The sequence below is a fragment of the Suncus etruscus genome, chromosome X, assembly GCF_024139225.1.
Source record: "Suncus etruscus isolate mSunEtr1 chromosome X, mSunEtr1.pri.cur, whole genome shotgun sequence".
In the NCBI taxonomy this organism is placed as follows: Eukaryota; Metazoa; Chordata; class Mammalia; order Eulipotyphla; family Soricidae; genus Suncus; species Suncus etruscus.
Window position 1 is genome coordinate 13,141,824 of NC_064868.1, and position 16,435 is coordinate 13,158,258.

The following is a 16,435-nucleotide window of genomic DNA, read 5'->3' on the forward strand; positions in this document are numbered from 1 at the left end:
CCACATTTGGAAAGGAATTTCACTCAAGTGATAACCAGGTTTCTGAATGCATATGAAGTTCAGAAAGCAAAGATTTCAGGGAGAATTAGATCTATAGAAATGCCTTTTTTTTTTACCTTTAAGCCCTGTTTTTTTTTTTTAAACTTCACTCTCGAAATCTACCTTCCTCAAGGATTGAACATAAAGTCCCCCTTCCCCCAATTGCACCTAAGACAGCTCAACCACTGTTCTGGATTGTTCCAGTATCTCTTAGAAGACAGTATCATCCACTTTGGGAAACACTGACCTTTCCACTGAGGGCTGAGCCTATGCATCCTGAAAAAATAATTTAACAGAGAAGAAACTAGAGTCCCTAAAGGCATAACAATTACCTATGATGCCATCAGTCTTCAGAGACAGAGATTCAATTTATATTCCAAATGGACCTACCAAGCACACCACCAATGACTAGTATTTAAGGAGGGAGTTCAGAGCTGAGGACGAGACAATCAAGTTTAAGTGGCCAGAACAAAATCTTCCAGCACCAGAGGGGAAAGTTCAACACAATAGGTGTGAACAGGTGGTGATTCAGATATTCTGGAAAATTTTGGTGATTTGTCAGGTTATAGCAATAAAATTTTAGATTTGGGGCCGGAGAGATAGCATGGAGATAAAAGTATTTGCCTTGCATGCAAAAGGACGATGGTTCAAATCCCAGTATCCCACATGGTTCCCCAAACCTGCCAGGGGCGATTTCTGAGCATAGAGCCAGGAGTAACCTCTGAGCGCTGCCGGGTGTGAATCTAAAATTTTTTTTAGATTTAGGTAGAGGTCATATTTCCTCTCAGCATTTCTTTGCTCTCCAAAACCAAAACCAAAACTAAAGAGCACCATAGTTGGTAAGATAATAACTTATTTCTATCCTTTTCATCAGTATTCTTAAACCTTGTCAGAATTCTGGTGTCTTTCTGTCTGTAGGAGAGCAAATACAGAAGTTTTTTCTGGGACCTTCTGTGTGGGGTAGGAAAGTAGGAAAGGAGTTCAATAGGAAATAGTAAGCTGAAGTGCTAGTCATTCAGCAGCAATTTCAACATATTCAAAGGTTTTCAAATGTGACAGATGACCCAGACCTGTGAGAGGAATAATTGCTCATGGAGAACCTTCTATACTGGTGCTATGATGTGGGACAGGAAATGAGTGCCATTGAAATACCATTGTCTCGATCAGCAGGATTCCAGTCAAAATCATCTTTCTTATCTTGTTTCCAGTCACAGACTCCATGGTCAAAACTACAGTCCATGGAGATATTGAAATCTGTGAAGAAAACAGGTGCATTTCAGAACACTGAGAGGATTAGTACAACACTCTCCCATTCGGCGCTTTGAAAGGTACTGTCAAGTTTTCATTTGTCTGGAGGACAGAGCTGGACATTGAAATGACCTTAAGAACTGTGGTAACCCAAATACCATTTCAATTTCAATCTGGGAATTTCAATCTACTGCTGTTATCTTCAATCAAATGCTACTGTCCAAAAGGAAATAATGTGCACTAAGGCTTTGGATCCACTAGTAGAGCATCTACTTTGCATGTGGGAGGTCCTTAGTTCCTTCCCTAAGCACTGTCACAGGTTGCTCTCACAACAACAACAACAAATCTGTAAAAAAAAAACAGGGCAAAAATCTGATGATCAAAGCCGAACAGAAATAATAAGTGAAGACCTTGTTAAACCTTTTTGCTGTTTCTTTTTTGTTTGTTGTTTTTGTTTTTGGGTCACACTCAGCAGTTCTCAGTTTACACCTGGTTCTAAGCTCAGAAATCGCTCCTGGCAGGCTCGGGGGACCATATGGGATGCCAGGATTCAAATCACTGTCCTTCTGCATGCAAGGCAAACACCCTACCTCTGTGCTATCTCTCCGTCCCCCTTGCTAGACCTTTTTAAATGATTTGTGAAATAATTAATTTCATGTAGTCTCCAACATAGAAGATTCATTCAGTGGTTTTTGGGTCACACCTGGCAGTGCTCAGGTGTTATTCCTGGCTCCAGGCTCAGAAATTGCTCCTGGCAGGCACGGGGGACCAGATGGGATGCCGGGATTCGAACCGATGACCTCCTGCATGAAAGGCAAATGCCTTAACTCCATGCTATCTCTCCGACCCCAGATATTAGATATTAGATATTAGCCCCTTGCCTGATGGGTATTGGGTGAACAGTTTCTCCCATTCTGTGGATGGTTTTTGTATCCTATGCACTATTTCCTTTGAAGTGCAGAGCTTCTCAGCTTAATATAGTCCCATCTGTTTAACTCTGCTTCCACTTGTTTGGAGAGTGCTCTTTCCTTCTTGAAGATGCCTTTAGTCTCAATGTCATATAGTGTTTTACCTACGTGTTGTTCTATATACCTTATGGTTTCAGGCCCGATATCAAAGTCTTTAATCCATTTGGATTTGAATTTTGTGCACGGTGTTAGATGAGATTCTGAGTTTGCTTTTTTGCAAGTGGCTAACCAGTTGTGTCAATACCACTTGTTGAAGAGGCTTTCCTTGCTCCATTTTGCATTTCTTGCCCCTTTATCAAAGATTAGTTGATTGTATATCTGGGGCACGTTTTCTGAATACTCAAGTCTATTCCACTGATGAGGGTCTGTCTTTATTCTAGTACCATGCTGTTTTAATGATTATATCTTTGTAACACAATGTAAAGTATGGGAAAGTGACACTTCCCATACTCCTTTTCCCAAGGATTGCTTTAGTTATACATACGTGTCTATTGTTCCAAATGAATTTCAGGAGTGTTTGATTCACTTCTTTGAAAAATGTTATGGTATCCTTAGAGCAGGGGTCCTCAAACTTTTTAAACAGGGGACCAGTTCACTGTCCTTCAGACTGTTGGAGGGCCAGATTATAGTAAAAACAAAAATTATGAACAAATTTCTATGCACACTGCATACATCTTATTTAGAAGTGAAGAAACAAAATGCCTTAGAGGAATTGCATCAAATCTATACAATGCTTTGGGAGTATTGCCGCCATTTTCATTCTGTTAATTCTGCCAATCCATTAGCAGGGTATGCATCTCCAGTTCCTTGTGTCCTCTTTAATTTCTTGAAGCAGGGTTTTGTAGTTTTCTTTGTATAGGTCCTTCACATCTTTAGTTGACTCCAAGATATTTGAGTTTGTGTAACACTAATGTGAATGGGGTTGTTGTTTTGTTTTTGTTTTTATTTTTGTTTTTGTTTTTGTTTCTCTGGCCACACCCATTTGATGCTCAGGGGTTACTCCTGGATAAGCACTCATAAATTGCCCCTGGCTTGGGGGGACCATATGGGACGCTGGAGGATTGAACTGCGGTCCTTCCTTAACTAGTGCTTGCAAGGCAGACACCTTACCTCTAGTGCCACCTCGCTGGCACCAGTTTTTTTAATGTCCATTTCTTCTCTCTCATTATTGGTGTATAAAAAGGCCATTGATTTTTGTGTGCTAATTTTGTAGCCTGCCACTGGGCTGTATGAATCTATTGTTTCTAGAAGCTTGTTGGTAGAGTCTTTAGGGTTTTCTAAATATAGTATCATGTCATCTGCAAACAGTGGGAGCTTGATTTCTTCCTTTTCTATCTGGATGCCCTTGATATCTTTTTCTTGCCTAATCGCTATGGCAAGAACTTCCAGTACTATGTTGAATAGGAGTAGTGAGAGAGGGAAGCCTTGTCTTGTACCAGATATTAGAGGAAAGGCTTAGATTTTTACCTCCATTGAGAATATTTGCCATTGGCTTGTGATAGATGGCATTGACTATATTGAGAAAAGTTCCTTCCATTCCCATCTTGATGAGTTTTTTTTTATCAAGAATGTGTGTTGGGCCTTATCAAATGCTTTCTCTGCATCATTGATATGACCATATGGTTTTTATTTTTCTTTTTGTTGATATAGTGTATTATGTTGATTGATTTATGTAGGTTAAACCACCCTTGCATTCCAGGAATGAATCCTACTTGGTCATGGCATTGGATCCTTTTTGCCAGAATTTTGTTGAGGATCTTTGCATCTGTGTTCATCAGGGAATTTTGTCTGTCACTTTTTTTTTCTTTCTGATTTTGGTATCAGGGTGATGTTAGTTTCATAAAAAGTATTTGGGAGTGACCCTGATTTTTCTATTTCACGAAAGAGCCTGGAAAGGATTGGGAGTAGTTCCTTTAGAAAGGTTTGAAAGAATTCGCTAGTGAATCCTTCTGGGCCTGGGCTTTTGTTTTGGGGAAGACTTTTAATTAATCTTTTAATTTCCTCAGTAGTGATGGGTCTATGTAGATATGCTAGATCATTCTGGTTTAACCTTGAAAGATTGTAGGAGTCCAAACATTTATCCATTTCTTTTAGGTTCTTATGTTTTGTGGCATAGAATTTCTCAAAGTAGTCACTGATCACGTTTTGAATATTTACAGTATCTGTAGTGATCTCATCCTTTTCATTTCTAATCTGGTGTATTAAGTTTCCTTTTTTTGTTTACTTGTGAGATTTGCAAGTGGTATATCAATCTTTTTTTATTTTTTCAAAGAACCAGCTTTTGCTTTTGTTGGTCTATTGAAATTTTTTAATTTTCATTTCATGGATTTCTGCTTTAACCTTTATTATTTCCTTCTCCCTACCTATTTATGGCTCCTTTTGTTGGTCATTTTCTAATTTTACAAGCTGTGTCACTAAACTATGTATGCTCCTTCTTCCTTTTTGATGTGTGCGTGCAAAGCTATAAATTTTCTCCTTAGTACTGCTTTTGCTGTGTCCCATAAATTCTGATAGTTTGTATCTTCATTGACATTTGTTTCCAGAAATATTTGATTTCCTCTTTGATTTCATCTCTGACCCACTGTTTGTTCAGCAGTGTGCTGTTTAATTTCCAGGTGTTAAAGTTTTTCTTCTGTGATCCTTTGTAGTTCACTTCTAATTTTAGTGCCTTGTGATCTGAGAAGGTAATCTGTACAATTTCTATCCTCTTGATTTTATGGAGATATGTTTCATGGAACAGCATGTGATCTATCCTGGAAAATAACCCATGTGCATTGGAGAAGAATATGTATCCAGTTCTCTGGGGATGTAGTGAGCTATATATATCTACTAGTTCACTTTCTTCCATGTCTCTTTTTAGAGTTAGTATATTCCTGTTGGGTTTCAGCCTGGTTGACCTATCAAGGGGTGACAGGGCAGTTTTGAAGTCTCCCACTATTATTTTGTTGCTATTGATGTCTTCTTTCAGGTTTGTTAACAATTGTATTAAATATTTTGGTGTTGTGTCATTGGGTGGGTATATGTTTAGGAGAGTGATTTCTTCATGCTGTACCTATCCTTTGATTAGAACAAAATGATCATCTTCATCTTTGTCTCTTATAACTTTCTGAGTCTAAAGTTTGTGTCATCTGATATTAATATGGCCACTCAGCTTTTTAAGGGAGATGTTTGCTTGGATGATTTTATTCCATCCTCTGATTTTGTGTGTGTGTGTGTGTGTGTGTGTGTGTGTGTATGTGTATGTTTGGGTCACACCCAGAAGTGCTTAAGATTGCTCCTGGCAATACACTCAGAAATCACTCCCAGTAGGCTCGGGGGACCATATGGGATGCCGGGATTCGAACCACCATCCTTTTGCATGCAAGGCAAACACCCTACCTCCATGCTATCTTTCCAGCCCCATTCTCTGATTTTGATTCTATATTTGTTCTGACTATTTAGATGTGTTTCTTGTGGGCAACAGAACATTATTTCAGCTTTTTGATCTATTTTGCCAGTCTGTGTCTCTTAACTGGTGCATTTAGTCCATTGACGTTGAGAGAGATAATTGTCATGGAATTCAGTTTCATACTTGTGTAGAATTTTGTTGTGTGTATTGGTCTGTCTTGTCTTAAATTAGACCTTTCAGTTTTTCTGTTAAGGCTGGTTTTGAGTCTGCCAAGGTTCTGAACTGCTGTTTATTTATGAAGCTATGTATACTTCCTTCAAACCTGAAGTGAGTCTAGCTGGATGCATTATTCTAGGTCAGTGGTGGGCAACCTTTTTTTTTCAACTGAGCCAAATCTCGCCAAAACCACGATTGAAATTTATTTTGAGAGCCACATTTTTCAAACCGAAAATACATAAGATGGTACACTGTTTTTAGTTTCAATAAGTTTTTTTTCTTGTTTTCCTCCCTCCCCTCAGTAAGTCTTTATTGATAATATTCTGTATGCAAGTATCCACATAGGTTGGAAGGATACAAATAACACAACTAATAAAACAAAAACTTTAGAACGATACTATTTATCGATGACATTAAATTCTGTAAAATTTGCCTTACAATGTAGCGGAAATTACATCCTGACAACGACTGGCAAAGTCACAAACACTAATGTGAACATTGGCCTTGCATTTCCTTGGATAGTTTGAGTATGTCAGGTTTGTATGTTGTTTTTAATTTTAGGCACGATTCCAGGTTCTCAGCAATGAGATGATTTCTCAACTTACTCTTGATAAGATTCATGCTTGAAAATGATTGTTCGCATAAATATGTAGACTTGAACAAGGAAAGAACAGAAAACACTAGCTTTTTTAGTTGATTATATGAGTCAGGAATACTATTCCAGGTGTTAAAAATCAACATATCTTCCTTCTCTGGGTCTTTCAAAGCAGACCACTTGTGCTGTGAACTAAGTTCACATTTGTGTTTCTCCAATCTTTCTAAATTAGCACAAAGACACTCAAATTTCGAGCTTCACAGTTCTTTGTTTTTTAAATCCAGCAATTGCATTTCAAAGTTACCAATGTCGATATTAAAGGGAGAAAAATTTAATTCCATTACAGTGGCATCCAGATGGTTTTTTTTTAATCAAAGGCCAATGTCGCTTTGCTGTTTCTGAAATCCTGAAACCTCTCGAGAAAAGCTTCCCTCGTATTTAAAAGTGCTGTTTTAAAATAGGTAATGTCAATATCAGAATTATTTTCTTGGCGATGTCTAAACAGGCTTGTAAAGTGAATCAAGGTTTCTCTGTCAAAATCTTGAGCAAAAAAAAAAAAAAAGCACGTTGATCCCACCAACCACATAGAGGTGGCCGAATTCATACTCAGGGAATTAGCATGGTTCCCTGGTGGGGTCTCTCCCTGGCTCTGCCCACATCTCTCATTTTCAAGTTCCAGAGGCATATAGTTCATATTCATTCCCGCCATTCCCCCCAACCCTTCCTTTTTCTGTGACAGAAATTGAGTACCCAGAAGGCAGGCCGGCCAAGCCATTGATACACCTACCGGATGACACACTGCTGATTTAGGAGGCGCAGTCTTCTTCTGAGGGCAGCAGACAGACAGAAGATGCTGCCTCAACGCCGTGCTGCCACACAGAAAGTCACGCCCCCCCTTACCACATTACCCAACTGGAGCTGTGTGGAGCTGGCCACCGGGGCTGCACACTGACAGAGGCTAGGAGCCGAGTCCTGACTCCTGGAGCGGCCACCCGGCACACAGAAGAGCCACATTACAAAGTGTAAAGAGCCACAATGTGGCTCACGAGCTGTGGCTTGCCGACCATTGTTCTAGGTGAATCACTTATTTCATTGAGTTTTGTCACTGTATCCCACCACTGCCTTCTGGTCTTGAGGGTTTCTTGTGACAGGTCTGCTGTAAATCTTTTTTTGGGGGGCGGGGCACACCCATTTGATGCTCAAGGGTTACTCCTGGCTAAGCACTCAGAAATTGCCCCTGGTTTGGGGGGACCATCTGGGATGCCGGGGGATGGAACCGCGGTCCTTCCTTGGCTAGCACTTGCAAGACCTTACCTCTAGCGCCACTTCTCTGGCCCCTGCTGTAAATCTTAGGGTGCCCCTTTGAATGCAATTTCCCTTTTTTGATCTTGCTGCTTTCAGTATTCTATCCCTATCTATGGGATTTGTCACTGTGACTAGGATGTGTCTTGGGGTGCATTTCTTCGTGTCTCTTTTAGCTGGTATCTTTGGGCATGCAGGATTTGGTTGCATGTCATATTTAGCTCTGAGAGGGTTTTTTTTTTGTAATGTCTTTGACTATTGATTCTTCCCGGGAATTTTCTTCCTGGGTCTCTGGGGGCTCGATTCTTTCGTTGTTTTGGTTGAGCTTATCAATGACTTTTACTTTCAACTGTTTACCTCGTTTGAGTATTTTTTCCATTGTCCGATCATATGCTTTCTTTTCCAGTCTATTGTGCTGTATGGAGTTTTTCTGCATCTCATCTTCCAGCCCGCTGATTCTATCTTCGGCTGCTGTTACTCTGTTGGAAAGGCTTTCCATTGAGTTTTTAATTTTATCTACTGAGTTTTTCAGTCCTGTCATTTTAGTTTGGAGTTCTCTGATTTCTATCTTTGTGTTCTCTTCAGCTTTATCTATTCTTTCTTTGAGTTCTATGAGCAACCTCCATATTACTACTCTAAACTCTTTGTCCGAGAGGTTACCTATGTGGGTGGTACTTTATGAGTCATCAGTAATGCCATCTTCATTCTCTATGCATGCTGTTGTCCTGCATTGTTTCCCCATGGACATGCTTGAAGCGTGGCTTTTACTGCGTGTCATGTTGGGGTTCGTGGGCTGGGAGATGAGTATGGCCACATAGTGAAGCTGAGCACCCGCACTCCTCCCTGCTTGTTTGTTTCCTGGCCTGTGAACCTTGATGGGATTAAGTTTGCTGGGGTGTTCCTTAGCAGCCTCACAGGGATCAGGAAGCCAAGAATAGAGGAATTTAGAGACTTTTTAAAGTAAAGGGCAGGATTCTGGTACCATCTTGTGGGCTGGGACTGATTACCTGGTTGGCCAAACCTTGATGAGATTAAGTTCACTGAGTTCTTCCTCAGAAGTCTCTTGCAGGGATCAGGAAGCCAAAAATGGAGGAATGCAGAGGCTTTTTAAAGGCAGTAGGCAGGAGATGGCAGCACCTTATGGGCTAGGACTACCTACATGGCAGGTGAACTTTGATGGGATTATGTTCACTGGGATCCTCCTCAGAAGTCTCCAGCAGGAATCATGAATCCCAGAAGAGATTTCTAATAAGTTTCCAGTACTGAAATGTGGTGCAGATTAGTTATCTTTAGGGCTTGACAATTTATAAAGCTTCTAGAGTCATGTTTTGTCCAGATGGTCAAATTGGAAAATCAGTTGAGTGAAATTATTTTAATCTTTCATTGTTGTTCTTCTAGAGGTACTGCATCCAAGAAGACTGTGTGTGATATCTGTTGACACTAAATTTAAGTCCCCCTCTTCCTCCACACGGAGGGATCTGAGAATATAAACTGTAATACATCACAATCTTCTCCACAGCTCATGGCTTACCAGAGACCTCTGAGAATCTGTGGGTGGCTATTTGTTATACAGCCTTATTTTAAAGGAAGGACTTCCAGGGGTTCTCATGAAGCCATGTGCTTATGAGACCCAATGACTTTCATCTTATTGAAAACATGCAAGCCCAAAGATGTGAGGCTGCTTAGGTCTTGGTGTGTTGGGGATTACTCAGACCACACTATTGATGTATAGGTGGCTTTTAAGAATGCAATTGTGATGCTTGGATAACCCTTGTAGTGTTGGGAATTGAACCAGAATTGGCCTATGCAATGCACTCACTCACTGTCCTATACTTTCTTTCCAGTCTCTACAAAAACTTCTTGTGTCAATAGGCAAATGACACAGGTGTTTGGGACAAGATCATAGTTCAACAGTATCAGGATTCTCAGATAGGGGAGTTGAAGCAAAAAGTCCTTTTATACCCTTGCTACACATTCTATCTACTTCCACCTTTACTTCCCATCCAACATCAGTGGAAATGGTGGAAAGAAGAAATCTTTCTGGTTATAACCATTGGTATCACTCACCAAGAGAATTGTTACTGTCCAACTAAAATTCTGGATCATAATTTCCCTTTCCTCTTGGGTATTTATGAATAAGCTCCATTATTCAAAAATAAACTATGATGAACAGAGATGACAAAGGACAACATGAGAGAGCATGGATGTGGGAGAGAGTGCTACTTACCTTTACGTTCTAATTTGGTTGTTAATTTTCTTTGCATCAGAGTCAGACCAAACTCATCTGATTCCTTCACCTTAGGGGCTGAGAGAGAAACTCAGTCAATTAAGGAAAAGAAAACCCTAAACTCTACATTCTACAATGGTCTAAATGAATAGGAGGATTTTCACATGCATTTTGCTTACTGACAATTTTGCTTACTGCAGTCATGTAGCATTCCCAAGACATTCATAGTGGTCCCAACTTTTTTCATTCAGAATGTCTGACACAGAATGAGTCTGCCCGGGTATCCTAAGCATCAACACCAGTAACATGCCCCTTGTCATCAGTTTTGGAAAAATTTAAACTTTTTGCCTTCGATTAAGAGAAATAAATGTCTTGCCTACATGCGCCTAAGCCTACTTTTCATTTGATTAAATCCAAGAGCCACGGAGACTAGAACAGACAAGGGAAGAGATGGGGAGAGTGACAAATACCTAGAAAATCAAATGAAAAGTCTCAGAGTAGTGGGGCTAGGATCAGGTACCCTGGAAACCATCCTGGAGGGGTTGGGGATTATGGTGGGTTCTTTAGAGCAACCAGTATAAAAGGCAGTTTTTCAGTTGATGCAGTCAATCTCAACTCTGCACTAAAAAATCTCCCTCCACAACTGTTTCTTTTGGTTTTAAAACTATAACCAAAACAACTAAGAAATTCCCTTTCATTGAGTAGAGTTGAAAAAGTGCCATCTACTCTGCAGATCTATCTTGCAGCCAGAGGAACACACTGATTTTGGGTAGGGCAATCTGTATGCAGATTTGAGCAGACAATGGAAAGAGGTCCTCATGACACTGGAAACCCTCAGGTAAGAGGAGCTTTTATGTTCCGTTACTCCCCAGAACAACACATTTGGAACCTGCAAAAAATGTGTTTCCAGTTCTTATAGGGAGTCTTACATCATATGACATTTCATGGAACGCATTTTCCCCTTTGGTATGAAAGTATTCTTTTTCACATCTGCGAATAGAATGTATAAAAAAATGTTTCTCACAAAATACGTCTCCTCGCAAGATCTGCTCCTTTTCCACGTGGTTCTTTAATGTTTTCTCTCTTCTCTTCTCTTTCTCTCTATTTTCTTCCTCCAGCCTCAATTTCTTTCTTTCTCCATTCCCTTTTCTTCCTCCTTTATTAGTTTTTCCATCCCGGGAAACATTTTTTTCGGAGTTGAAGGGCTGCAAATTCACTTTTGGGGCGAGAGTTCCAGAGGGTTCTGTGATGTCATTTTTAATTTTTACCTTCTTTTTTATGCTATTTTTGTGAGCAAGCAACTTCTTGATGCCATTTTTGATGGTACCAGGTGCTCGGAAGATTTCTTTCACAGAATTTTCAGGGATAACTAAATAAATAAAAAACAGGTGAGAAGTCTACAGGAGCTGATTATTCTTTCTCTCATACACACATATTATTAAAGTGCTAAGGAGAGATTAGTGGATGATCCTGCGATCCTAACCATCTACACCTCTATCATTAGATCTTTTAGGGAGAGCTGATTTGCTACTTGAGTATTTTCACATTTCAGGGGAAAGACAAAACTCACTTCTGCCTCAGACTACTTAAATGAAATACTTGCTCCTACCAAGCTAGGTTACAGATCCCAAAGTGATTAATTTTCCAGAATCCTCTAATATTGATACCTTCACACTGATATTCTCCAAAGATGGTCCAGTTCAGGTAGCTCAAGAAATTTGTCAAATTTTTATATTGCAAGATCATAGCTATAGCCATAGGCTGACCCATGTTCATTATTAAGAGTGCATCATTTGTGATTTCTGGTTAAAAGTTAAAGGACCACACACCTATTTCTCTCTCCTTTTTTCTCTCCCTTTTTAGTTTCTTCACCTCCATTAACTACTAAAGCAAAATGATTTTATTCTTTACAGAGAGGCATCTATATCTACTGGGTTAAATACATTTCCCATTTCCTTTCCCAAGTTGAATAATTGTCTTTGAAAATGCTCCTCTAATTCAATCCTTTTTATTCCCCAGGGCATCAATGACCTTTGAGGGGAGAATGCTAAAGATGAAAAAATCCAACAAGTAGAGTAAATAGAGTCATAAAATGTAACATGTTTGTTGTGTAGATAAAGCCTACACATGTAATATTAATTGATATACCCACATAACTTTCTCCCTGTTCTAGTTCCATGATAGACTCAATATTGATTTAGGGAAAAGGCTACTTTCTCTAAACTCATTTAAAATTCCATGAGATCTATAATCCAAAGATCTGTGCACATCCTTTTCCCAGGGATAGACTCAGGATATTTAGGAATAGCCAACAATGTGAAAGAAAGAAAGAAAGAAAGAAAGAAAGAAAGAAAGAAAGAAAGAAAGAAAGAAAGAAAGAAAGAAAGAAAGAAAGAAAGAAAGAAAGAAAGAAAGAAAGAAAGAAAGAAAGAAAGAGAGAGAAAGAGAGAGAGAGAGAAAGAAAGAAAGAAAGAAAGAAAGAAAAAGAGAGAGAAAGAGAGAGAAAGAAAGAAAGAGAAAGAAAAAGAAAGAAAGAAAGAAAGAAAGAGAAAGAAAAAGAAAGAAAGAAAGAAAGAAAGAGAAAGAAAGAAGAAAGAAAAGAAAACCACTGTTTTATAAAAATCAATTATATTGTTCTGTTAAACAATAGCTAGCATGAGTTCATCAAAGACTAGGCAAGAAAGTCAATTTACTCAGTTATGCTCCCAGATTCATTTTAGTGGGGTGGGGGTAGGAGTGGGGGTGGGGAATGGCAGGATGAGAATAACAAAGTAAACATCCATTTGGTACCTAACAAGAATACTAAAAAAAAGAAGTTGTATTCAAATATTTTTCTTGGTAACATTTTTATCTCTTCTCCCCCCCCACCCGTTTCTTCATCATTTTACTGATCTACACTGTAACAAAGTAGTAGAAAAGTAAACAAGAAGTCCACCATAGTTTGAATAATCAAAGGGAGAAAGTAAATATTGTGAAAATATATGTGCTTTTAATACATTGCTGTTCCTTGGATATCAATTGAAGGCTGCTAGGACATAAAAGCTACCTTTCTCATTTTAATAAAAGAGCCCAGTTATTTATCATCTACATATAGGTCTGAAACAAACTCTACTCATACAAGTCATGCATCCGGAAGCACTGTGCTGGCCTCCTGGGAGTCTGTTTCAGCACCTTTGCCCAATGCTGCATATCAAGTGTGGACTGTCATGTGCTAATCACCTGAAGGCCTTCCCCTGGAGGCAAGTCACAAAACATAATTGGGTTCATGGGTCACTGCATCTCTTCCCAGGATCCAGTATGAAAAATGAACAGGAAACACCAAATCTCTGGAAATTTCCTTTGTGCAATCAGTAACATAAAACTGGGGACCTTTAATAAATAATGAGGTGAGGGTTGCAGCCCACACCAGTCAAGTCTAAACATCTGCTTTCAGTTTAGGTTTTTGAAGTTCCCATTTCTCCTATTAAAAAATGAAAACATCACATAACCTTTGTGGTATCAACAATTTTACTCCCATATTGTAGAAGGAGCACTGTGTTAAAAGATTTGGAAAACATACATAAAGATTCTGGAGGCATCTATCTAGGAGTGAGTAGATTAAGCTCTATCTTGGTACTATTGTTTCCAATTTGACAAAACCAGGTACTTCTAGAAAAACCTTTTTCTTTCTCTCTTTCTCTCTTTCTCTCTTTCTCTCTTTCTCTCTCTCTCTCTCTCTTTCTTTCTTTCTTTCTTTCTTTCTTTCTTTCTTTCTTTCTTTCTTTCTTTCTTTCTTTCTTTCTTTCTTTCTTTCTTTCTTTCTTTCTTTCTTTCTTTCTTTCTTTCTTTCTTTCTTTCTTCTTTCTTTCTTCTTTCTTTCTTCCTTTCTTTCTTCCTTCTTCTTCCTTCTTCCTTCCTTCCTTCCTTCCTTCCTTCCTTCCTTCCTTCCTTCCTTCCTTCCTTCCTTCCTTCCTTCCTTCCTTCCTTCCTTCCTTCCTTCCTTCCTTCCTTCTTTCTTTCCCTTTTCTTTCCTTTCCTTTCTTTTCTTTTCTTTTCTTTTCTTTTCTTTTCTTTTCTTTTCTTTTCTTTTCTTATCTTATCTTAACTTTTCTTTTCTTTCTGCCATACCCAGTGACACTCAAGGTTACTCCTGACTCTGCACTCAGAAATCATTCCTAAAAGGCTCAAGGGACCATTTGGATGCTAGGGATCAAACCTGGATGAGCCATGTGCAAGGCCTCTGTGCTAGCCCTAAAAATTCTTGACTATTCTGGGCCCGGAGAGATAGCACAGCGGTGTTTGCCTTGCAAGCAGCCGATCCAGGACCAAAGGTGGTTGGTTCGAATCCCGATGTCCCATATGGTCCCCCATGCCTGCCAGGAGCTATTTCTGAGCAGACAGCCAGGAGTAACCCCTGAGCACCGCTGGATGTGGCCCAAAAACCAAAAAAAAAAAAAATTCTTGACTATTCTATCATTTTCTTCATGATATGGATATGTAGGGGAAAGTTACAGTGGGGGGGGGGGTTCTGCAGCATGTTTAGGAACCTAAGAAATAAAAGCAGAAATTTGAGGGGCCAGAGCAGTGGCACAAGTGCTAAAGCATTTGCCTTGCACGCACTAGCCTAGGACAGACCGCGGTTCGATCCTCAGCGTCCTATATGGTCCCCCAAGCCAGGAGCAATTTCTGAGCTCATAGCCAGGAGTAACCCCTGAGCCTCACAGGATGTGGCCGAAAAACCAAATAAATAAATAAATAAATAAATAAATAAAAGCAGAAATTTCAGAGTTTTCTGATTCACAGGCCAATCTTTTATATATATATATATACACACATACATATATATATATATATATCTTCATTTAAACAGCTTGATTAAAAATATGATTGTAGTTGGGTTACAGTCATGCAAAGAACACCACCCTTCACCAGAGCAACATTCCCATCACCAATGTCACAGATCTCCTTCCTCCCTACCCGACCCCCACCTGTACTCTAGACAGTCTTCTACTTCCCTCGTTCATTCACATTGTTATGATAGTTCTCAATGTAGTTATTTCTCTAACAACACTCATCACTCTTTATGGTGAGCTGGACATTCCAGCCCTCCTCTCTTTGTCTCTGAGAATTATTGCAAATGTCTTTTATTTTTTCTTAAAACCCATAGATGACTGAGACTATTCTGCGTCTAGCTCTCTCCCTCTGACTTATTTCACTCAGCATAATAGATTCCATGTACATTCATGTATAGGAACATTTTCATGACTTCATCTCTCCTGATGGCTGCATAATATTCCATTGTGTGTATGTATCACCATTTCTTTAGCCATTCATTTGTTGAAGGGCATCTTGGCTGTTTCCAGTGTCTGACTATTGTAAATAGAGCTGCAACAAATATAGGTATGAAGAAGGGGTTTTTGTATTGTATTTTTATATTCCTAGGGTATATCCCTAAGAGTGGTATAGCTGGATTGTATGGGAGTTCAATTTCCAGTTTTTGGAGGAATCTTCATATTGTTTTCCCTTAAGGTTGGACTAGACTGCATTCCCACCAGCAGTGCAAAAGAGCCAAAAATGATAGGGAAGAAATGGACATTAAGAAAACAGGCCAATCTTTTGTAGATGAAATTGACAATGTCTTTGGGAGACATTTAAAAACTTTTAAAATGTTTTGAGAAACCTGAAAAGCTTAGCTTTGCTTAAAGGAGGTGACATTAAGATGTTCTGGAAGGAACATGATTTTTACAAACATTCACACTTGTGCTGATTTCCCCAGACCATCTGGCAAGGGAAATATATTCTGATCTGAGGTTGAAAACTGTTCTGGAAGGAAAGGTTTACTTGTGTATGAGAAATGTGCAATTGGGAAATCTAGTTTTTCTTTGGGGGAAGGATATTGATTCTTTGATCCATGCTTTCTAATCATCAAGCCTATACTAAATTTCTTTTTGCCTCTGTTTCATCAGGAAAGAAAATAGTTGGGGGAAGTTTTGCTTTATTTATTTATTTATTTATTGTCTGTTTAATTTAGGGCCACATCCAGTGGTGCTCAGGACTCACTCCTAGTTCTGTGGTCAGGGATCACTACTGGCATGCTTGGGGGACCATATGGGGTACCAGAAATCAAGTATTTGCCTGGGTTTGTAGCATACCAATCAAATTCCTTTCTTGTAGTACTATGGGGAAGTTTGAAATGAGTGAAATTTACAGATTAAAACATTAGTGTGATACCTTTATGGCTTGTGTTTGCCATTATTTTTATAATTCATCACCTAAGTGCTTAAAATCTTTGGCTGAGTTAAAAAATATTTCACCAATCATAGCACCACACCTCTAATGTTTATATTATAGTTAAAAAAAAGATATTGGAATGGCTTGGTGGTAGCCAGACTACAAGCTGAATTAAATCAGAATCACAGTTATAAAAACTAAGGAAATTACCTTTCCAAAAAAGCATCTGTGGCATTTAATTA

The 16,435-nt window shown here is 39.1% G+C and overlaps 1 protein-coding gene across 1 annotated transcript in view; it reads right to left on the reverse strand.

Moving 5' to 3' along the window:
* The window catches only part of EGFL6 (EGF like domain multiple 6), a 106,559-nt gene that overhangs the window by 12,256 nt on the left and 77,868 nt on the right, over positions 1-16,435 (reverse strand). Inside the window, exons 8-10 of the mRNA XM_049767458.1 lie at positions 11,008-11,352; positions 9,984-10,061; positions 1,192-1,293 (exon numbers count right to left, since the gene is read on the reverse strand). Of these exons, the coding sequence (XP_049623415.1) occupies positions 1,192-1,293; positions 9,984-10,061; positions 11,008-11,352 (525 nt within the window). The remainder of the gene's footprint in view (positions 1-1,191; positions 1,294-9,983; positions 10,062-11,007; positions 11,353-16,435) is intronic.